Genomic DNA, 24833 nt, shown 5'->3' with positions numbered 1-24833 from the left:
TAATTCAATGAAATAAAGATGAAACACTTGCATTTATACAGCTGCTATCATGACCTCAGGAGCACTTTTAAAAAATGTATAATCCCTGTGGCCGATGTACTGAAGGAGTGCTGTGTTGTCTGAAATGCCCTGCTTCAAATGAGATGTTAAATAGAGGCCTATTCAGATGGGCAAGAAGGTTCATTGGAATAATCAAAGAACCTCAGTGAGGAGGTGGTGACAAAGTGGTATTGTCACTGACTAGTATTTCAGAGACCCTGGGTAAGGGTGAAATTTGCATTCAGTAAAAATCTGGAATTAAAAGTCTAATGATGACCATGAAACCATTGCTGATTGTCATTAAAAAAATCCCATCTGGGGTTCACTAATGCCTTTTAAGATCTGCTGTCCTAGTCTACATGTGACTCCAGACCCACAGCAGAGCTTAAATACGCTCTGAATGGGCAATTGGGGGGGGGGGGGATGGGCAATAAATGCTGGCCTAGCCAGCGATGTCCACATCCCATGAATGAATATTTTAAAAATTCTTCCAGAGGCCTAATCAGCAACACCACAAACACTGATTAAATACACATGGTAATTTAGGGCAGAAAACAAACCTTTTGGAACAGTCATACAACTATGAGTAGGTCATCTAGCCCCTGTTTGAAAAAGTCCTTTGTAAATAGAAATGTATACTTAATGGAGGAAATAGTAACATAATTTTAATGAAAGTATAGCTGGAATATAACATATAATTTTCTGTTTTATGCTCAATCCCATTTTTTTCAGGAAAATTAATCAAAAGGAGAAAATCTCACACCCAACTCCCTTGGTCTGCCAGTTTCTCGTTTCAGTCCTTAGTTTTACGCAAGGGGCACAATTGAGGATCACAATGGTTTTTGGATTCTGTGGGTTAAAATTCATGACCCTATGACCTTTTCACAGCTACTGCTTTGGTCTTTCAACTTGGAAGCAAGGATAACATTTGGACCAAATGAACTACAGTTCAGAATCTTCATCTGACTAATTTATATTCTAAGACTGGTCTTATACGTGTAGCCATGTCAGCAATGTTGCAATACCCACTCAACATAAAACATACAGGAAAGACAGGTGTAATTATATATCCGATTTTTAAGAATCTACTTTGATGCAAAAGGTAGCTAAATAAAACAACTTAGTCAATTGAATTAATTTTATTGCAAGAATTACAATTAGCATCTGTTGGGTTCAGTGACATATTAAACGATTAATTTCCAAAAGTGTCAACACTTCATTCAATGGAAAGGTAATGGCTTGAAACTGTAATGTTACTTATTTTGCCCTCCCCTTTACACCCACCTGAAGGGGCAGACAGGGTGTCAGTTTAATGTCTCATCTGAAAGACGACACTTCTATCAGTGCATCACTCCCTCAATGCTGCACTGGAGAGTCAGCCTAGATTTTGTGCTGAAATTCTCTGGAGTGGGACTTGAACCCACAAACAAGCCAGCTAGCCAGGAATGTGGATGCTATTAGTAGAAATACCACCATCCATTTTGTTTGTCCATAGGCAGTCACATACTCATTGTAATGAAATTAACTGAGGAAATTCTAACCACGTGCTTTTGATACACTGAAGGCAGAGTGTAACACTGGAAACCTCATGGGAAGAAAGCTACAACACAGAACCCTGCTTGACTGCTACAATCAGAGTCGAATGTCTGTTAGAGATTGACTTAAAGGTTCAGATTGCTTGACTTCTCATTATATCTTACTTCCTTTGGATTTTCATGTATATTGAATAATCTGGGTCTTAGCAACTTTAGCACAACGTTATTCCTCTCATTACTTCTTCAAACATTTATCTTAATTAAGATTCCCTCTAAAGGACTTCCGACACATTTGTCTCACACAAATTATTTGAAATTCTCGGACCTTTAATCAAACGCTTCAGCTGGCCTGACGGCAAACTGATACAGCAACAAAATGAATGATCTTGGGTGTGGATCCCGCATATTCCACTTCCTTATTCCTTTCACCGGCAGTAAGGGTGTCCGGGGAAGGCTTTGTATGTATGGGCTCTGAATAATGTCTCAACTTCCTTGTCCAATGCATTCCTTAAATCTGCATTATAGCACACTTGGCCAGTATGTGGAACTCAAGAAGATCACAGAGGCACATTTGGTATGCATTGAGTCTATGAAGATTGAGAAGAGACCAGAAACAACGTCAGACATATTACTGGATAACAGCACTGAGTGTTACGCAAAGCAAACAGGCTTCATAGCAATATCTGGAATTAGCCATTGCATGCACACTTCAGGCTTAATGCAGGTACTATTTACTTAGCAACACAGACCAACTCGACTGGGTTAATTGACCAGTGGAAGAGTTTCCAATTTAAACTCTTCAAATAGGAGGACACACACTTGCCACCAGGTGGGCAAATTTATTGGCCACTAGCTTTGAAACTTTTTCTGCCCAGAAGATAGGTTCAGTTTCCATGAAGAAAGTCCAGTAGGCTGGAGGATGATATTAAGGTCCACTCAGGTGCTATTTTCCTCTCCAATATTTCTTCCTTGCTGGAGGGAAATATTTTAGCCTTCACTTGGCATGGCTTTGATCAGGAATAGGACACAGCAGGGATTTAGCCCCCTGTTTCCCTCACACTGTGGATGCAGCATAAGCCGTCTAACTGCTGACCCAAACCTGCTCTCCTGTTGACATAGGCTGAGAAACATTATTTGTATTAACATCTGGAACCTTGTAAGTTGTAAAGTGGAACTTTGGCCTTTTGATAAACAATTTTAGTTAGAAAGGGAAAGATAACCTAGGCTCAGATTTCAACTTCTGTCATCCTAAATGCATCAAAACCATCTGGTCTCACTTTGAAATGTTGGCTTAACATAGACAGTCATTGTGAATAAGGAGTAATTCACTGTGAGAAGCAGTTTGAGACACATTAAGAGTAGCTGACACTCAGCCTAAGGGCACACCAAGCATCCTGGGTAAATGACAAGGTAGTGCCTCAGAGAAAGATGGGGGGATAAAAGAAAATCTGTGAATGATTCTGGCTGATGTCAATTTTCCCCAGAAATGGATTTTCCTTTCACGTTCGCGCTCCCCCCCCCCCCCCCCCCCCCCCCCCCCCCCCACCCCCAACCTCAAAATTTTGTCACCAACTCATCATTCTTGATGCACTTAGAACTGCTGAAGATGTCATCCTTCACTGTTCTTTCCCCCACCACCACCCCTCTAAATACACAATGATGGCAAAACAATATTACAAGAGAAGGCCATCTAATGTTGTCATCAATAGAGTGAACCACACCTGCTCAGTACTTGGAGTGGAGTGCCCCTTTAACAGGGTGTAAACCGAACCTTTCAAGTGGCTTCACAAACTTTGTTGTGACTGATCCCTTCTCCTACCTCCTAAAGTAATAAAAAATGAGTGCCTATACACTCGTGAAATCAAACTTAAGAGGGGCTTCACTAACTTAACTACTAATCTCAATGCTTGCACATCACACCCTTAACCGTTGATTTTGGCGCTGTCTATTTAATTTTCTAATTTTTCTCCGAGATTATGTAACTTGGGTCAGCTCGTGTGAACCACTCCACCCAGGCGCCGTCGTAGATCATGACGTCTTCTTTCCCACAGAGGTGGGCACCAAGGGCAACATGGCAGGCAGTGACCCCGGAGCCACAGGTCCCTACCAGTGGCTTATTCAGGTCGATGTTGTGGTCCTCAAACAAGCACTGAAGCTCCTTTTCACTCTTCATCTTCAGGGTCTCTGGGTCCAAGAACTTGTTAAAGGGGATGTTGGTGCTGTTGGGGATGTGACCAGGTTCACAACCTAGAGAAATGAAACAAAACAAATGATGAATTGGGTCAAGCCCAGCCTAGCTCCAGGTCAACAGCATACGTAGCAATGGTCAAATGCGATGCTGATCGCCACACTGGGTCATAGTGCATGTCAGCTCTCAGGATCTGTGTTCAATCCCTTTGCAGATGTCCTCCTAAAATCTTAACAGGTTTCTGAAACAGCATCTATCCCACCTCATAAAGGCAAAGCCCTGTGGATGCTGGAAATCTGAAACAGAAGCATAAAATGCTGGCAAAACTCAGCAGATCTGACAGCATCTGTGGAGAGAAAGACAGAGTTAATGTTTCGAGTCCGTATGACTCTTCTTCAGATCTGAAGAAGAGTCATACGGACTCGAAACGTTAACTCTGTCTTTCTCTCCACAGATGCTGTCAGATCTGCTGAGTTTTGCCAGCATTTTTTGTTTCTGTCCACAACATCTTGCTCTACCTAATCTTCTCTCCTATTATTTTCAACATTGAAATGCCAGGTGGCGGGCTCTACCCCTTAGGCCGTGGCTGGTCACCCAGGTGGGTGTGAAAGATTCATTGAAGTAAAACAGTGGAGTTTTCCCCGAGGTCCTGGCAAATATCGCCAGGGAAAATCACATGGACATTATCATATTGCTGTTTGTGGGAACGTGATGTGGGCTGCTGCATATTCTACATCACAACGGGGGTGACTGTACTTCAAAAGAAATTCGCTGGCTGAAAAACTGCTTTGGGACATCCTGTAGTTGTAAAAGATGCTTTGTAAATGCAAGTCTGACATTCTTTCTTAGTAATCAGGAGTTGGCAATTTTCCAGATCAATTCACGCTTTGAATTTCCCCAAGCCTTTCCTCTTGCAAATGTGAGTAAATTTCCTAGAGTGATATAAATGAGGAGCATATATACATTGAGGAGAGATTATCTGTGAAGTTACAGCCGCCCCCCACCCCCAGGCTGTAAATTCTAAAGGGGGTGCAGTAGCAGAGGGACCTGGGTGTACATGTGCTTAAATCATTGAAGGTGGCAGGACAAGTTGAGAGAACGGTTAATAAAGCATACAGCATCCTAGGCTTTATCAATAGGGGCACAGAGTCCAAAGGCAAGAAATTTATGTTAACTCGGTTACTCATAAAAGAAACCCAAGGCCAATTATTGTGGCTGTGGTACTGAATATGCTCATTATTTTTGACGTAAGAGATGGTTAATATGTTAAAAGACACACACACACACACACACACACACACAGACAGACACAAACAGACACACCCACCTCCCTTTCAGGTCCCTTAAATCAGACATACCACATTTACTTGGCACAGGAAGACTTCAGTGGAGTATTTCGATATGAGTGTTTACAATCTGAAACGTGCTTGAAGCATAATGATGTGTATCGATGCTCCCATGCCCATAAAAACAAAATTATATGAGAAATTCCACATCACTGAAGAATTTGACCACTGAATCAATCATTTACAACGCTCCATTTGTTACTCTGAATCAATGCGAATGTTAATTATTACAGAGCTTTTGTCAGAAGTCAAATACCTGTTCTGCTCAGACTCTTACTGAACCAGGAATCCTGGGGGTAGGACACAGCAAACAATTCCTCCCACATGTGAAATGTAGCTAGTGTCCAAAGTTCAGCTTGGGCAAGTCAGGTTTGCCACCCATCAGCTTTGGACAAGTGAATAAAGATCCAAATTGTATTTGTAAACAACCTTTCATGATGTCTCAATGTACTTCACAGCTAATAGAGTGTTTCTGAAGCTCTGGGAAGTGAAGGGGTTTAGAGAGTGTGTGTTAAAGAGTGCAGGAACCAAAGCAGGTGAAAGCTGCTAGGGACCAAAGCCAGAGAAAGTCTGTGAGGAGAGTGTCTGACGTCATTTCTGGCCTCGTCTCAATCTTTGCAGAGTCAGAGGGTGGAAGAGAACGTGGGAGAGAGAGTGAGAGAAAGTGTGTGTGAGGGGGAGAGAGAGAGAGAGAGAGAATGTTTATATGTATGTATAGCAGATAGAAATGCAGTAAACCAGTGTTTGGTGGATGAAATGAGGCCCGGAGCAATAGGAGGACAAAAATTTTGAAGACTATGCATTGACAGAGAACCAATGTGATATTAGCCATAAGTACACAGTAAGTTTCTACCTGTTGGCTGAGGCTTTACCTGCCCACTAACATGGTGACTAGAGATTCAAGTGGTTCAGATAAAATTTACATCTTGTGACAAACGGGGAACACTGTCTTTAAATTTTACACTTTGCTAACTACAGTCAAACTGGAAACCCTTATTCTTTCCCCAAATTTTAAAGTGGTCAGGAAATGAGATGTGCAGCTCAGACTGATTTTTTCTGGAAGTTAAGCGGGATTTGTAGGAGGAGGAAATGAAGGAGAAGCAACAACAGCATTGACAGAGACAAGTTCAATGTCTTACCAAGATAAATGAGTGGACATCCAGCTGATTCAGTCCATTAGTCTATGTAAAACCTACTCAAATTTAATCGTAATCGCAATTTAAAGGATGGGATACAAAAGGGAGAGTGTTTGAGGCAATTTGAATGGAGAGAAAATGGGTTAGGGCAGTGTGTTTTCACAATACAACATACAAGGTGGATTTTAAGATGAAGGGATTCTAGCTGCTTCGTACCACATACCAGGCAGAAATTTAATATGTTGTGGAAAATTCAGAAATACATTTGCAAAAAAGTAATCACGCTTTCAAGAAAAGCACAGGGTCTAATTATGAAGGTTACAACTCAGTATTAGAAAATGTTTAATGCAAATCGAATGAGCTAATTTAAAACTACTTAATTTAAAACTGTGGTTGCTTGGCCAGTAGCTCAGGAACATGTCAGCTGCCTGGATGGGACAATCATTTTGTGTGCTGTTTTTAAAATAAACCTAAGCAACAAAGTTATTTTGCTCCTACCACCATTCCCCACAACCTCACTCCAACAACTGTGAAGGACCTCTGGATATTTCGCTGTGAAACATAACTAAAAATGCTATGGATACTTACCAAACTGTAAATAAATATTACACTCTGACCCCACTAGTCTGCTACAGCATGAAATTCGTTACAATGTGGTACTGTCTAACATTTTTCAAGTTACTATAAGAGGAGAACAATGGTCCGTGGACAATGTAGCCACAATTTCATTTCCCACTGAACTAAAGAAGATTTTAGACGAAGGAGGATACGCTAAAGAGCAAATCTTCAACTGTGAACAGAAAATCCAGTACTGCTAAATGTTACCAGAAAATTTTAATTTGTCGCTACCAATTCTATAAAATTAACTTTGTCAAACTTTTTAATTTCAGTCACACTTTATATTGAAAAATACTTATGGTATTCAATATTTACAGAACTGTGTTCTGTTAATAATAAGTCTTTGATAATGAAACACGTAGTTAGATTTAGAACCAGCCAATGACATGGCAGCCTGGTGACTAATTAAGGGTTTAGCCAGTGAAAGGTTCCTACTGTAACTGAACGCTGCTTTCTCTGTTTTAGTATGGGCCAAATTTAGAATAAAGATGTCCTGCCCTTGTACTGATACCCAGGCAACAAACAACACAAGATCATGTCCACTGAATCATAAAAGAGAAAATCTTATAACATTGCCAAGAAGCTGAAAATCATCAACCCCGATCAAGGAAAGCATTACTCGAGCACCCATCTCGAGAAGAATGCTGCTCACTGAATCAATTTAAAGGTGGCTAAAGGCGAAGAGACATTGAGAAGGGCGTCAATCAAAATGGATGGAGGTGGCCAAGCAGGTAAGAAGGCCTAAAATGATGACAACACATCTCTCAGCAAGGTTGTGCACACGTGGTTCACCCAGCAGAGTGTGCGCCCACGCCGGTGCTGTTATCCAAGCTAAGGCTCAGACATTTTTCCAGCGAATGAATGAAAATACCAGAGTCCTAGTAGAGCTTAGAATTAGCAAAGGGTGGCTAGCAAGATTCAAAAACCAGACGAGCATTTTTCAAGTTCCTATGAGAGGAGAACAATGGTCCGTGGATAAGCTAGCTGCAATTACTTTTCCCACTGAGCTAAAGAAGATTTTAGATTTTGAAGGAGGATACACTGAAGAGCAAATCTTCAACTGTGAACAGAAAATTCAGTACTGCTAAATGTTACCAGAAGACACTGGTGGCAAGAAATGACACTAACAAAATATCTTGTTTAAACAGGTAAAGAAAAGGTTGACAATCATCCTTTGCTGCAGCAAAACTGGTTGATATCGGAAAATTTGCCAAACTAGGCTGCTCTTATCAGCTGAAACTAAAATTGCCAACACTCAAATAGTGCCAAAGCCCAGATGACTTCAATTTTCAAGGGCTGGTTCCACCATGAATTCGCACCAAATGTTACAAAACATTGCAGACAGAACAAATTACTGAAGAAGGCCATCTTACTGCTTGATAACTGCCCTGCAAACCCAGGTAACCTGGTAACATGAGATGGGAGCATCAAATGCATCTGCTGAAAAACACATCAAAAATTCAACCCGTTGACCAATGCATCATATCAACTTCAACTGTAACTACAGAGGAAAAGTGGACAGTAAGGAACATGCGATAACTTGCCTGAAGGAACTCAATGTGAAAGAGGAAATCTATCTACGCACCCATGCCTAGCAAGAGGTGATAATCAACTGTGTCAAAATCTCCTGGGGACATGCCCAGGTTGTTGCATTTGAGGCGGAAACCAACAGCGATGAAAAGGAAGATTCTGAAGGCTTCACTGAAAGCGAGAAGAGAATTGGGGACTATGATGGATTCAATGCCCACAACCCAAGTAACGCCAGGTCTGTACTTGGAGCCAAATTAGATACTAGTGTCAATGCATGGCCCAATATCGACTCTCAAGAAGCTGCCAAAGAGACCATGACAGATGCTGAAATATTGGCCAGTGTAAAAGATCCAAACCCTTATGACATCCAGCTCGCTGAAGATGACGACAATGACACCGAGACCAACCCACTGCCATCAACCCACAGCTATCCAAATCAAGAAGAATTGTCGAGATGGTTGGAAGCCAATGAAACATCAACTGCTGCAAGTGTGACACAACTTTAGAACATTCTATAACCAGCAAAGGTAGAGGTGAGGAGTAAATGAGAATGGTTAAAAATTACTGATTTCTTCAACACACGCCCATTCACTCAACAAACGGACTATGCTTTTGCAGACTGTACGCTCTCAAAAATATTTTTGTGCAATCCACGTAGGCGAGAACTGACCATCTTTGGATGTAAAAAGTGTGATTGTACATGTACACTCACATTTTTGTTACGAGAAAAAATAAAATTGAATTCATTTGAATTGATTGTTATTGGGAGACTGTTCACATCAGGTCAGATGGTATATCAATTTACAAGGGCATTTTAAGCAGTTTATCTGCAGTTCGGCATTATTCTGGCTTACTGGCTTGGCCCTTTCAAAAATGGCCTCGAATTAACTTGGTCCTGAGATATGGTCCCCATAGGCCATGTTATGGTGAGACCCCTGTGTAGTTTTAGTCTAACTATACTTGCTGCCTTTCAAAAAGGTTAGGGGAACATGCTGGGTGCTCTAATAGATCTAATAGCCACCAGCTTAATACACTGTAAAGGTGCAGCGATACAAAAAAAGCATCTAAACACACCATTACATGACCCATCAGATTGAGTTTTCTGAGTCACAGTCACATTTCAGGAAATTGCAGGAATAAAAGAACTGGAAATTGGAAGCAGAAGCTGTAAATTTCCTCACAGGCGAGCCTTCCATCCATACTGCAAACTCACAACATGAGCAGCTTGAACAGGAGCTGCTTCTGTCGTTCCATAGATGAAAAAATACCTCCCTCAAACAGCAGATAAGCAAATAACATGAAGCAGCAGCTAGATTACAGTGATTAGTTTAGAAGCTTGTACCTGTAGTTCTCAATATCCTTGGAATATTGAGCTAGCATCAGTCAAAGTGATCATCGAGATGCCGAATTTTCATAAAAACCCAGCTACTTTTGTTATTCATTCATGGGATGTGAGCATCGTTGGCTAGGCCAGAATTTTATTGCCCATCCCTAATTGCCCTTGAGAAGGTGGTGGTGAGCTGTCTTCTTGAACCACTGCAGTCCATGTGGTATAGATACACCCACAGTGCTATTAGGGAGGGAGTTCCAGGATTTTGACCCAGCGACAGTGAAGGAACGGCCGATATATTTCCAAGTCAGGATGGTGAGCGGCTTGGAGGGGGACCTTCCAAGTGGTGGTGTTCCCATGTGTCTGCTGCCCTTGTCCTTCTAGATGGTAGCAGTCGTGAGTTTGGAAGGTGCTGTCTGATCCTCTAATGCCCTCTGAAGGAAGGTAACCTGCCATTCATACCCAGTCAGATCTATAAGTGACTCCAGTCCGGCCTAGATGAGCCTCCAGCTCCTCACAAACACAGCTGACTTAATAAAAGGCTCAGCTTGTCACTTAGCTGTTTTAAACTGCTACAGATAAGGGCAGCACATGGGGACTGCAGCGGTTCAAGGCATCGTCTCCAGCACCCCAACCCCTGGCGCGGCTGTTCCAGAGCAGGCAATGGGCAATAAGTGCCAGCGATGCCATACCCAAAGAACAAATTTTACTGCAAGTGCAAGAACCTGCTTAAAGGCTGGAAGCAAAGTTGAGGGACAGCGTCTTAGAAATTCTAATGTCTAAATACGCTTTAAGAATCTTAGTGCAATGGGCTGCAAAGTTCAGTCGAGCGCAGTGATTAAAGGAGGTATTTTCAGGGAATGAGGAATGCAGAATAAGTTTTAAGAAAGAAACCTTCTCTGGGTTCAGGCTCTGTGCCTCTGAAGCGTCCCTCCGATCTGGCATCCACCAGCTGGAACTTCTCGCTCCGGACGTTGTCCAGGATCTCCTGGTAGGTTTTCACCCAGGGTCTGGGGTTGGCGCTGTACTCGGCCGGGGGGTGGTCCTGCACCTCCGAGGTGACGGGGCGACCCTCCTTGCGCCAGCTGACCAAGCCGCCGTCCAGCACGGACACCCGGCTGTGGCCGAAAGCCCGGAACATCCACCAGACCCGGGGGGCGCTGAAAAGCCCCAGGTGGCTGGCGTCGTAGACCACGACCTGGGTGTCGTTGCCGATGCCCAGGCCGCCCACGTACCGGGAGAAGTGCTCCCGCCGGGGCATCATATGCTGGTAAGGGGAGGACCGGTCGCTGCATTCGTCCAGGTCGAAGAAGGCGGCGCCGGGGATGTGCCTCTCCCGGAATTCCTGCCTCCCGTCCCGCTGCAGCTTCGGCAGGTGCCAGGAGGCGTCCAGCACCCGCAGCGCCCCCGCCCCCGTCCCCGTCCCAGCGCTGCCCAGAGCCTCGGCCAGCCAGGCGGCGGACACCACGGTCCGGACTAACGCCATCCTCCTGCTGCTGCTGCTGCTGCTCTCCCCTTCCTTCCTTCCTTCCTTCCTTCCTGGGCGGAGTCACCTCCCAAAGGGCGAACCTCCCACCCGAACGCTGCCAAATGCGCTCCCCTTGTGGCCGCTGCCAATCCCCCTACATGACAGCGCTGCGCACTTCACATAATAAACACACCTCCCCACCCACACCCCCACATACACACCCACACAAACCCCCCCACCCACACCCCCACATACATACCCACACAAAACCCCACCCACACACCCACATACATACCCACACAAACCCCCCCCACCCACACCCCCACATACATACCCACACAAAACCCCACCCACACACCCACATACATACCCACACAACCCCCCCCACCCACACACCCACATACATACCCACACAAACCCCCACCCACACACCCACATACATACCCACACAAACCCCCACCCACACACCCACATACATACCCACACAACCCCCCCCACCCACACACCCACATACATACCCACACAACCCCCCCACCCACACACCCACATACATACCCACACAAACCCCCACCCACACACCCACATAACCCCCCACCCACACACCCACATACATACCCACACAAACCCCCACCCACACACCCACATACATACCCACACAAACCCCCACCCACGCACCCACATGCATACCCACACAAACCCCCACCCATACACCCACATACATACCCACACAAACTCCCACCCCCACACACCCACATACATACCCACACAAACTCCCACCCCCACACACCCACATACATACCCACACAAACCCCCACCCACACACCCACATACATACCCACACAAACCCCCACCCACACACCCACATACATACCCACACAAACCCCCACCCACACACCCACATACATACCCACACAAAACCTCACCCATACACCCACATAAACCCCACCCACACACCCACATAAACCCACCCCCACAAACACCCACATACAACCCCACCCCCCATACACACACATCCACATAAACCCACACCCACACACCCTCCCCCATACACCCACATACATACCCACACAAACCCCCACCCACACACCCACATAAACCCCCACCCCCACCCCCACCCCCACAAACACCCACATACAACCCCACCCCCTATACACACACCCACATAAACCCACACCCATACACCCACATACATACCCACACAAACCCCCACCCCCACACACCCACATACAACCCCACCCCCCCATACACACACATCCACATAAACCCACACCCACACACCCTCCCCCCCATACACCCACATACATACCCACACAAACTCCCACCCCCACACACCCACATACATACCCACACAAACCCCCACCCACACACCCACATAAACCCACACTCACCCCCACAAACACCCACATACATACCCAAACAAACCCCCACCCACACACCCACATACAACCCCAACCCCCCATACACACACATCCACATAAACCCACACCCACACACCCTCCCCCCATACACCCACATACATACCCACACAAACCCCTACCCACACACCCACATACATACCCACACAAACCCCCACCCACACACCCACATACATACCCACACAAACCCCCACCCACACACCCACATAAACCCACACCCACACACCCTCCCCCCACACAACCACATACATACCCACACAAACCCCCACCCACACACCCACATAAACCCACACCCACCCCCACAAACACCCACATACATACTCACACAAACCCCCACCCACACACCCACATACATACCCACACAAACCCCCACCCACACACCCACATAAACCCACACCCACCCCCAGAAACACCCACATACATACCCACACAAAACCCCACCCACACACCCACATACATACCCACACAAACCCCCACCCACACACCCACATACAACCTCAACCCCCCATACACACACATCCACATAAACCCACACCCACACACTCTCCCCCCCATACACCCACATACATACCCACACAAACCCCCAACCACACACCCACATAAACCCACACCCACCCCCACAAACACCCACATACAACCCCACCCCCTATACACACACATCCACATAAACCCACACCCACACACCCCCCCATACACCCACATACATACCCACACAAACCCCCACCCCCACACAACCACATACAACCCCAACCCCCCATACACACACATCCACATAAACCCACACCCACACACCCTCCCCCCATACACCCACATACATACCCACACAAACCCCCACCCACACACCCACATAAACCCACTCCCACCCCCACAAACACCCACATACAACCCCACCCCCCATACACACACATCCACATAAACCCACACACCCCCCCATACACCCACATACATACCCACACAAACTCCCACCCACACACCCACATACAACCCCACCCCCCATACACACACACCCACATAAACCCACACCCACCCCCACAAACACCCACATATAACCCCACCCCCCCCCCATACACACACATCCACATAAACCCACACCCACACACCCCCCATACACCCACATACATACCCACATAAACCCACACCCACACACCCCCCCATACACCCACATACATACCCACACAAACCCCCACCCCCACACACCCACATACAACCCCAACCCCCCATACACACACATCCACATAAACCCACACCCACACACCCACCCCCCCATACACCCACATACATACCCACACAAACTCCCACCCACACACCCACATAAACCCACATCCACCCCCACAAACCCCCACCCACACCCACATACAACCCCACCCCTCCACACACACACATCCACATAAACCCACACCCACACACCCCCCACACACACACACCCACACAAATCCCCACCCACACCCCCACACACCTCCACCCACACACACACATCCACATAAACCCACACCCACACACATACCCACCCACACCAACACCCCCACACACACACACCCCCACCCACCCTCACATCCACATAAACCCACCCCCACACACACCCACCCCCACACACACACACCCCCACCCACCCTCACATCCACATAAACCCACCCCCACACACTCCCACCCCCACACACACACACGCCCACCCCCCCCCCCCCCCCACCGCCCCCACCCCCCTCACACACACACACAAACCCACACACCCACACATCCACACAGATAAAAGCAAAATACTGGGGAAACAAAACAGAAAATGCTAGAAAAACTCAGCAGGTCTGACAAGAGTGCTTACCCTCATTCTTGTTTTTTATTCATTCATGGGGTGTGGGCTTCGCTGACTGGGCCAGCATTTAGTGCCCCTTGAGAAGGTGGTGGTGAGCTGCCTTCTTGAACCGCTGCAGTCCACATAGCATAGGTACACCCACAGTGCAGTTAGGGAGGGAGTTCCAGGACCTTGACCCAGTAACAGTGGAGGAACGGCCGATATATTTCCAAGTCAGGATGGTGAGTGACTTGGAGGGGAACTTCCTGGTGCTGGTGTTCCCATCTATCTGCTGCCCTTGTCCTTCTAGAAGGTAGTGGTCATGAGTTTGGAAGGTGCTGTCGAAGGAGCCTTGGTGAATTCCTGAAATGCATCTTTCTGAATGCACGCCTAATTCATAGATAGGGTAGAATAATTAATGGCACAAATGGAGCAAGCAGATAGAATCCAATTGCCATTACAGAGACATGGTTGCAGGGTGACACACTGCTGCTACGTTGGTGGTGGAGGGAGTGAATGTTGGTGGATGTGGTGCCAATCAAGCAGGCTGCTTTGTCTTGGATCACTAATCCAGAGACAATACCACTACGCCATCCCCTACCCCTGCCGTTATCACATTCTGCTTTCTTACCTTCATGCCACTATCAGCACCTTTTTTAGCCCTTACCATTACCATTAACACTCCCTTTGTCCTTCTGTCCATGACATTATCCAGGACAAAGCAGTCTGCTTGATTGGCCATCACACTCACTTATTCTTCCTTATTTAACCTGCTAGTGACATCATCAAAAACTCCAACACATTTGTCAAACATGATTTCCCTTCCATAAATCCATGTTGACTCAGCTCAATCTCACCATTATTTTCAAAGAGCGACACCACTGAAGGCAGACACCACGGGAGGGATTTTCCACACCCGTCCGCCACTGGGATCTTCTGGTCCCACCGCAAGTCAATGGATTTCTGTCTGGGACGCCACCTCACCCACGGCAGGGCTGGAAAATCCCGGCCAACGTATTTGTTTAGTTCCACCCAAATTGATTCCAATCTTGATCTTCTGATCTAAGATCCTCTCTTGCTAATGTACTCATCCCATCCTTTATTAACAGTGTGACACCACCTCCTTTTCCTTTTTGCCTCCTGTTCCTAAATGCTGAATAAAATTGAACTTTCAGTTGGTCACCCTGCAACCATGTCTCTGTAATGGCAATTGGATTCTATCTGCTTGCTCCATTTGTGCCATTAATTATTCTACCCTATCTATGAATTAGGCGTGCATTCAGAAAGAATGCCTTTAATTCTGTCTTATTATTTTTGCAATCTCTAGTTTTGACTGCTGCTGCACTCTTATGTTGGTATACTCTGGCCCTTCCTGACATACACTGATAGCCTTTTCCCTTATTGTAATCCTGCTCTCTTACCTTCTCCTCTCTCTTTAATTTATCCCATCTTCCCTCCACCCCATTATTTAATTTAAAGCCCTCTCTACTGTCCTGGTTAAACAACTTACCAAAGCACTGGTCCCAGTACGGTTGAGGTAAAGATTGTACGAACGGTACAGCTCCCACTTTCCCCATTACTAATGCTAGTTTCCCAGGAATCAAAACCCATTTCTCCCACACCAATCTTTGAGCCAAGCATTTAACTCTCCAACCTTATTTACCTTATGCTAATTTTCTCATGACTCAGGTAATAACCCAGTTACCTTTGACGTTCTGCTTTTTACTTTAGCCCCTAGCTGTTCATACTCTCTAAGCAGAACCACCTTCCTAGTCCTACCTATGTTGTTAGCACCTATGTGGACCATGACAACTGGATCTTTCCCCTCCCAGTACAAGTTCCTCTCTAGCTCAGAGCAGAAGTCCCCAACCCTGCACCAGGCAGGCAATACAGCCTTTAGGATTCTGACTCTCAGCTGCAGAGAACCATCTCTATCCCACTAACTATACTGTCCCCTACTACCACTACATTCCTGTTAGCTTCCCCCACTCAAATGGCTACCTGTACTACAATATCATGGTCAGTTTGTTCATCCACCCTGCAGCCCCCACTCTCGTCCGTACAGGCTGCAAGCAACTTGGACCTGTTGGACAATTGCAAGGGCTGAGGCTCCTCCACTTCTCCCTTCTCAATCTCCTTATCTGCCTCACTTTCCAGACCCTGATCACTGACCAAAACAGAAGACCTTATCCTAAGGGATGTGACCGCCTCCTGGAACAAAGTGTCCAGGTAACGTTCCTCCTCCCTGATGTGTTGCAGTGAATGCAGCTCCATGACTCCTTCAGGCTCCATGACTCTGAGCAGACGCTCCTTGAGGTGCAGACACTTACTGCAGATGTGTTTGCCCTGGATTGCATGGCATCCAGAAGCGCCCACCTGAAGTTGCAACACATCACCAGTCCTACCAATTTTATCATATCTTAATTAAGTAACTAATTCATTATTTTCTTAATTTATTTTGAATTAATTTATTGCCTCTTCTCATCACCACCTGCTGTACTAATTTAAACCTTAGTAATCTAATAATAAAATAAATAATGGACTCACTAGTTTCTTACTTGCCTTCTACTAGTGCCCCTTAGTTAATTATAAGGTAGGTACTTTGAGGTTATTTAAAAGCTTGCATTTTTTCCAAATTCCAGCTCTTTACAGACTCCCTAGCAGCAGTTACTCACCAATCAACTTACGGCTTTCCTGTAAGGTCATTGCTTGAATTTGTTTCCCTCTCAAACTCAGCGCATGCTAGAAGCTGAAGCTGCACTCCCCCACAGTTTTCCAGCAGGTTCTCCTCTCTGCTGCTGCTTCTCCTGACTCCCTCTATGTAAGTGAAGGCCCCGAGCCTGGGTCTCGCTTTATCCTCTCCTCCGCAGGTCCCAAGCCAGTCTGTCTCTCTGCCGCTGTTTTTCTCGACTCCCTCTAAATAAGTCAAGACGAATATCTGGAGTGGGAGTTGGTACAAGTTAAAATACAGGAAGCAGAGTTTTGGATGACCTCAGGTTTCGGAAAGGTGGAACTTGGGAGATCAGCCAGGAGTGTGTTGGAATAGTTGAGTTTAGAGGTAATGAAGGCATGAATGATGTTTTCAACAGCAGATGAGCTGAGACGGACAAAGTTGGTCGATGTTATAGAGGTGGGAATACTCAGTCTTATTGATGGAATATGAGGGTAGATGCTCATCTCAGGATCGAATGTGACAGCAAGGTTGTGAACGCACCGGCTTAATCTCAGGCTGTTGCCAGTGAGAGAGATGGAGTTGGAAGCTAGGTAATGGAGTGTGATGCAAGAAATGAAACAATAGCTTCTCTTTTTCCAATATTTAATTGGAGGAAATTTCTGCTCATCCAGTATTGGATGTTGGATAAGCAGTCTGATAATTTACCAACAGTGGAGAAATCAAGAGCTGCGGTGGAGGGGTAGAGCTGGGCATTGTCAACGTACATGTGAAAACTAATGCTGTGTTTTTGGATGATAGTGCCAAGGGACAGCATGTAGATAAGAGCAGGGGCAAGCATAGATCCTTGGGGGACACAAGAGGTAACAGTGCAGGAGCAAGAAGAGAAGCCATTACAAGTGATTGTCTGGCTACGATTAGGTTGATAAGAGTGGAACGAGGACAACAAGCCTTCCCTCTTTGGACTTAAGCAGAGGGAGGCAGGAAGGTGAAGAGGACTCCACCCCTGGCCCTCCTGCCCGATTATGTGGCTCCCTCCCCCCCCCCCCACCTCTAAAGTTGACTCTGGGGGGAGGCATTAAATTCTGTCCGATGTTTCAGGTCAATGACCTTTCATCAAAATTGGACAAAGTTAGAGATGAAACAGGTTTTAAACAAATACAGAGGCAGGGAAAAAGGTGATCGAGCAAAAGGGGTCTGTGAGATGCTGGGAGGCGTATATGTGCTTAAATCATTGAAGGTGACAGGACAAGTTGAGAACGCAGTTAATAAAACATCCAGCATCCTAGGCTGTATCAGTAGGGGCATAGGATACAAAGGCAAGGAAGTTATGTTAAATTTGTACAAAACCATGGTTCAGCCTTAACTAGAGTACTGTGTCCATTTCTGGAGGCAGGATATGAATGTGTTAGAGAGAGTGCAGAAAAGATTCACGAGGATGGTTCCAAGGATGAGAAACTTCAGTTACATAGATAAATTGGAGAAGTTGGGACCGTTTTTCTTGGAGGAGATTTGATTGAGGTGTTCAAAATCATGAGAAGTCTGGACAGATAGGGAAATATTGTCCCCATTGGTGGAAGGATTGGGAACTAGAGGGCACAGATTTAGGGATTGGCTAAAAAAGCAATGGCCACATGAGGAAAAACTTATTAACGCAGCAAGTGTTTAAGATCTGTAAAACAATGCCCGAGAGTGTGGTTGAAGCATGTTCGATCAAGGCAAGAAGTAAAATTACTCACAGTTACAATGCGCTCGGTAACCTTGTTTTTTTTTAAAAAATGCAAAGCGTGACAGACTAAACTACCAGATTCCATCACACCAAGTGGACTGCAGGCTTTCTGCCGCTGCTCTAATTAACCTATTCTATTCTGAAGAGGAGTCGTCTTAATACTGACCACTGAGGAACTCCACTCTATACTTCCCTCCAGCCTGAAAAACAACCATTCATCACCACTTTCTGTCTCTCAGCCAGTGTTGAACCTATGTCCTCTGTCCCCATAATACCAAGAGATTTAATTTTGCTAACACGTCTGTTATGTAGCACTTAATCAAATGTCTTTTGAAAGTCCATAATACACATAGCATCAACTGCACCACAATCATTAACCCCCTCTGTTGTTCAATCGAAGGAATCAATCATGTTTCTCAAACACAATTTGTGTTTGATAAATCTATGTTGGCCATCATTTATTAATCCATAGATAAAAACAAAAAAACTGCGGATGCTGGAAATCCAAAACAAAAACAGAATTACCTGGAAAAACTCAGCAGGTCTGGCAGCATCGGCGGAGAAGAAAAGAGTTGACGTTTCGAGTCCTCATGACCCTTCGACAGAACTTGAGTTCGAGTCCAAGAAAGAGTTGAATTATAAGCTGGTTTAAGGTGTGTGTGTGGGGGGCGGAGAGATAGAGAGAGAGAGAGAGAGAGGTGGAGGTGGGGGGGGGTTGTGGTTGTAGGGACAAACAAGCAGTGATGGAAGCAGATCATCAAAAGATGTCAACGACAATAGTACAATAGAACACATAGGTGTTAAAGTTAAAGTTGGTGATATTATCTAAACTAATGTGCTAATTAAGAATGGATGGTAGGGCACTCAAGGTATAGCTCTAGTGGGGTTTTTTTTTAAATAATGGAAATAGGTGGGAAAAGGAAAATCTTTATCATTTATTGGAAAAAAAAGGAAGGGGGAAACAGAAAGGGGGTGGGGATGGGGGAGGGAGCTCACGACCTAAAGTTGTTGAATTCAATATTCAGTCCGGAAGGCTGTAAAGTGCCTAGTCGGAAGATGAGGTGTTGTTCCTCCGGTTTGCGTTGGGCTTCACTGGAACAGTGCAGCAAGCCAAGGACAGACATGTGGGCAAGAAAGCAGGGTGGAGTATTAAAATGGCAAGCGACAGGGAGGTTTGGGTCATTCTTGCGGACAGACCGCAGGTGTTCTGCAAAGCGGTCGCCCAGTTTACGTTTGGTCTCTCCAATGTAGAGGAGACCACATTGGGAGCAACGAATGCAGTAGACTAAGTTGGGGGAAATGCAAGTGAAATGTTGCTTCACTTGAAAGGAGTGTTTGGGCCCTTGGACGGTGAGGAGAGAGGAAGTGAAGGGGCAGGTGTTGCATTTTTTGCGTGGGCATGGGGTGGTGCCATAGGAGGGGGTTGAGGAGTAGGGGGTGATGGAGGAGTGGACCAGGGTGTCCCGGAGGGAGCGATCCCTACGGAATGCCGATAAGGGGTGTGAAGGGAAGATGTGTTTGGTGGTGGCATCATGCTGGAGTTGGCGGAAATTGCGGAGGATGATCCTTTGAATGCGGAGGCTGGTGGGGTGATAAGTGAGGACAAGGGGGACCCTATCATGTTTCTGGGAGGGAGGAGAAGGCGTGAGGGCGGATGCGCGGGAGATGGGCCGGACATGGTTGAGTGCCCTGTCAACGACCGTGGGTGGAAAACCTCGGTTAAGGAAGAAGGATGACATGTCAGAGGAACTGTTTTTGAATGTAGCATCATCGGAACAGATGCGACGGAGGCGAAGGAACTGAGAGAATGGGATGGAGTCCTTACAGGAAGCGGGGTGTGAGGAGCTGTAGTCGAGATAGCTGTGGGAGTCGGTGGGTTTGTAATGGATATTGGTGGACAGTCTACCACCAGAGATTGAGACAGAGAGGTCAAGGAAGGGAAGGGAAGTGTCAGAGATGGACCACGTGAAAATGATGGAGGGGTGGAGACTGGAAGCAAAATTAATAAATTTTTCCAAGTCCCGACGAGAGCATGAAGCAGCACCGAAGTAATCATCGATGTACTGGAGAAAGAGTTGTGGAAGGGGGCCGGAGTAGGACTGCAACAAGGAATGTTCCACATACCCCATAAAGAGACAGGCATAGCTGGGGCCCATGCGGGTACCCATAGCCACACCTTTTATTTGCAGGAATTGAGAGGAGTTGAAGGAGAAATTGTTCAGCGTGAGAACAAGTTCAGCCAGACGGAGGAGAGTAGTGGTGGATGGGGATTGTTCGGGCCTCTGTTCGAGGAAGAAGCTAAGGGCCCTCAGACCATCCTGGTGGGGGATGGAGGTGTAGAGGGATTGGACGTCCATGGTGAAGAGGAAGTGGTTGGGGCCAGGGAACTGGAAATTGTTGATGTGACATAAGGTGTCAGAGGAATCATGGATGTAGGTGGGAAGGGACTGGACAAGGGGAGAGAGAAGGGAGTCAAGATAACGAGAAATGAGTTCTGTGGGACAGGAGCAAGCTGAGACGATCGGTCTACCGGGGCAGTTCTGTTTGTGGATTTTGGGTAGGAGATAGAAGCGGGCCGTCCGAGGTTGGGCGACTATCAGGTTGGAAGCTGTGGGAGGGAGATCCCAGAGGAGATGAGGTCAGTGACAGTCCTGGAAACAATGGCTTGATGTTCAGTGGTGGGGTCATGGTCCAGGGAGAGGTAGGAGGAAGTGTCTGCGAGTTGACGCTCAGCCTCCACGAGGTAGAGGTCAGTGCGCCAGACAACAACAGCACCACCCTTGTCAGCGGGTTTGATGACAATGTCAGGGTTGGACCTGAGAGAATGGAGTGCAGTAAGTTCAGAGAGAGACAGGTTAGAATGGGTGAGAGGAGCAGAGAAATTGAGACGACTAATGTCGCGCTGACAGTTCTCAATGAAAAGATCGAGAGAAGGTAAGAATCCAGAGGGAGGGGTCCAGGTGGAGGGAGAATATTGGAGATGGGTAAAAGGATCCGTTGAACTGGGAGAGGACTCCTGCCCAAAGAAGTGAGCCCGGAGACAAAGACAGCGGAAGAAGAGTTCAGTATCATGCCGAGCCCGAAATTCATTGAGGTGAGGGCGTAAGGGTATGAAACTAAGTCCTTTGCTGAGCACTGAACGTTCAGCATCAGAGAGGGGAAGGTCAGGGGGTATAGTGAATACACGGCTGGGGTTGGGATTGGAAGAAAGGGTGGGGACGGAGGAACAGGCAGGGGTGGAGGGTCCTAGATGTGTGTTGGTGTCGATGAGTTGTTGGAGCTTGCGTTCCTTAGCACTTGAGAGAAAGAGAAAAAGTTTCTTGTTGAGGCGTCGGATGAGCCGAAGGATAAAATGAAACAGGGGGCATGTGCAGCTTTGAAAAAGGGTGCGGCGGTGCTGCTGGAGGGAGAGGTCGAGTGTGTTCATATGGCGGCGCATAGCACTGAGTGTGGATTTCAGAATGTGACGGGAACAGCAGTCCGAGAAACGTTTTATGTCCTGGAGATACCTGTAATCCTGGGTGGGTTCGAAACAAGAGGGGTGGAATTTCAGTTGAAATCCACGTGGGGTAAGTTGGAGACGGAGACAGTCACTGAGAAAGGAGATATGGCTGTGAAAGCGGGTTTTAGTAAACACCTTGTCAAACACTAGGAGGGAAATGGAAAGCAAGGAAGGTGAGCAAAACAACAGAGAGATACGGAAATCTTGTCGCAGAGAGGAACAGAACATCTTCAAGGAGGTAGGCATTTCTTGAAGAGCAGTGGCAGTCAATTAAACACAGAGATAAAAACAAAAAAACTGCGGATGCTGGAAATCCAAAACAAAAACAGAATTACCTGGAAAAACTCAGCAGGTCTGGCAGCATCGGCGGAGAAGAAAAGAGTTGACGTTTCGAGTCCTCATGACCCTTCGACAGAACTTGAGTTCGAGTCCAAGAAAGAGTTGAAATATAAGCTGGTTTAAGGTGTGTGTGTGGGGGGCAGAGAGATAGAGAGAGAGAGAGGTGGAGGGGGGGGGGTGTGGTTGTAGGGACAAACAAGCAGTGATAGAAGCAGATCATCAAAAGATGTCAACGACAATAGTACAATAGAACACATAGGTGTTAAAGTTAAAGTTGGTGATATTATCTAAACTAATGTGCTAATTAAGAATGGATGGTAGGGCACTCAAGGTATAGCTCTAGTGGGGTTTTTTTTTTTAAATAATGGAAATAGGTGGGAAAAGGAAAATCTTTATAATTTATTGGAAAAAAAAGGAAGGGGGAAACAGAGCGCGTGCCCCCAGTTTCATTTTATCCTTCGGCTCATCCGACGCCTCAACAAGAAACTTTTTCTCTTTCTCTCAAGTGCTAAGGAACGCAAGCTCCAACAACTCATCGACACCAACACCCATCTAGGACCCTCCACCCCTGCCTGTCCCTCTGTCCCCACCCTTTCTTCCAATCCCAACCCCAGCCGTGTATTCACTATACCCCCTGACCTTCCCCTCTCCGATGCTGAACGTTCAGTGCTCAGCAAAAGGACTTAGTTTCATACCCTTACGCCCTCACCTCAATGAATTTCGGGCTCGGCATGATACTGAACTCTTCTTCCGCAGTCTTCGTCTCCAGGCTCACTTCTTTGGGCAGGAGTCCTCTCCCAGTTCAACGGATCCTTTTACCCATCTCCAATATTTTCCCTCCATCTGGACCCCTCCCTCTGGATTCTTACCTTCTCTCGATCTTTTCATTGAGAACTGTTGGTGCGACATTAGTCGTCTCAATTTCTCTGCTCCTCTCACCCATTCTAACCTGTCTCTCTCTGAACTTACTGCACTCCACTCTCTCAGGTCCAGCCCTGACATTGTCATCAAACCCGCTGACAAGGGTGGTGCTGTTGTTGTCTGGCGCACTGACCTCTACCTCACGGAGGCTGAGCGTCAACTCGCAGACACTTCCTCCTACCTCTCCCTGGACCATGACCCCACCACTGAACATCAAGCCATTGTTTCCAGGACTGTCACTGACCTCATCTCCTCTGGGGATCTCCCTCCCACAGCTTCCAACCTGATAGTCGCCCAACCTCGGACGGCCCGCTTCTATCTCCTACCCAAAATCCACAAACAGAACTGCCCCGGTAGACCGATCGTCTCAGCTTGCTCCTGTCCCACAGAACTCATTTCTCGTTATCTTGACTCCCTTCTCTCTCCCCTTGTCCAGTCCCTTCCCACCTACATCCATGATTCCTCTGACACCTTACGTCACATCAACAATTTCCAGTTCCCTGGCCCCAACCACTTCCTCTTCACCATGGACGTCCAATCCCTCTACACCTCCATCCCCCACCAGGATGGTCTGAGGGCCCTTAGCTTCTTCCTCGAACAGAGGCCCGAACAATCCCCATCCACCACTACTCTCCTCCGTCTGGCTGAACTTGTTCTCACGCTGAACAATTTCTCCTTCAACTCCTCTCACTTCCTCCAAATAAAAGGTGTGGCTATGGGTACCCGCATGGGCCCCAGCTATGCCTGTCTCTTTATGGGGTATGTGGAACATTCCTTGTTCCAGTCCTACTCCGGCCACCTTCCACAACTCTTTCTCCAGTACATCGATGATTACTTCAGTGCTGCTTCATGCTCTCGTCGGGACTTGGAAAAATTTATTAATTTTGCTTCCAATCTCCACCCCTCCATCATTTTCACGTGGTCCATCTCTGACACTTCCCTTCCCTTCCTTGACCTCTCTGTCTCAATCTCTGGTGGTAGACTGTCCACCAATATCCATTACAAACCCACCGACTCCCACAGCTATCTCGACTACAGCTCCTCACACCCCGCTTCCTGTAAGGACTCCATCCCATTCTCTCAGTTCCTTCGCCTCCGTCGCATCTGTTCCGATGATGCTACATTCAAAAACAGTTCCTCTGACATGTCCTCCTTCTTTCCTTAACCGAGGTTTTCCACCCACGGTCGTTGACAGGGCACTCAACCATGTCCGGCCCATCTCCCGCGCATCCGCCCTCACGCCTTCTCCTCCCTCCCAGAAACATGATAGGGTCCCCCTT

General features: G+C 46.7%; 1 protein-coding gene across 1 annotated transcript; it reads right to left on the bottom strand.

Moving 5' to 3' along the window:
- Positions 1-3128: 3128 nt before the first annotated feature.
- On the bottom strand, positions 3129-11247 carry mpst (mercaptopyruvate sulfurtransferase). The gene is made up of 2 exons (XM_041177525.1): positions 10617-11247; positions 3129-3821 (listed from the first exon to the last, which is right to left on the bottom strand). The coding sequence occupies exons 1-2, from the start codon at positions 11206-11208 to the stop codon at positions 3532-3534; spliced, it is 882 nt and encodes a 293-aa protein (XP_041033459.1). The 5' UTR covers positions 11209-11247; the 3' UTR covers positions 3129-3531.
- Positions 11248-24833: the final 13586 nt, after the last annotated feature.

The sequence above is a fragment of the Carcharodon carcharias genome, chromosome 31 (assembly GCF_017639515.1).
Source record: "Carcharodon carcharias isolate sCarCar2 chromosome 31, sCarCar2.pri, whole genome shotgun sequence".
Lineage (NCBI taxonomy): Eukaryota > Metazoa > Chordata > Chondrichthyes > Lamniformes > Lamnidae > Carcharodon > Carcharodon carcharias.
Note: the sequence above shows the minus strand (reverse complement) of the source record. Positions and strands in the feature narration are given on the sequence as shown.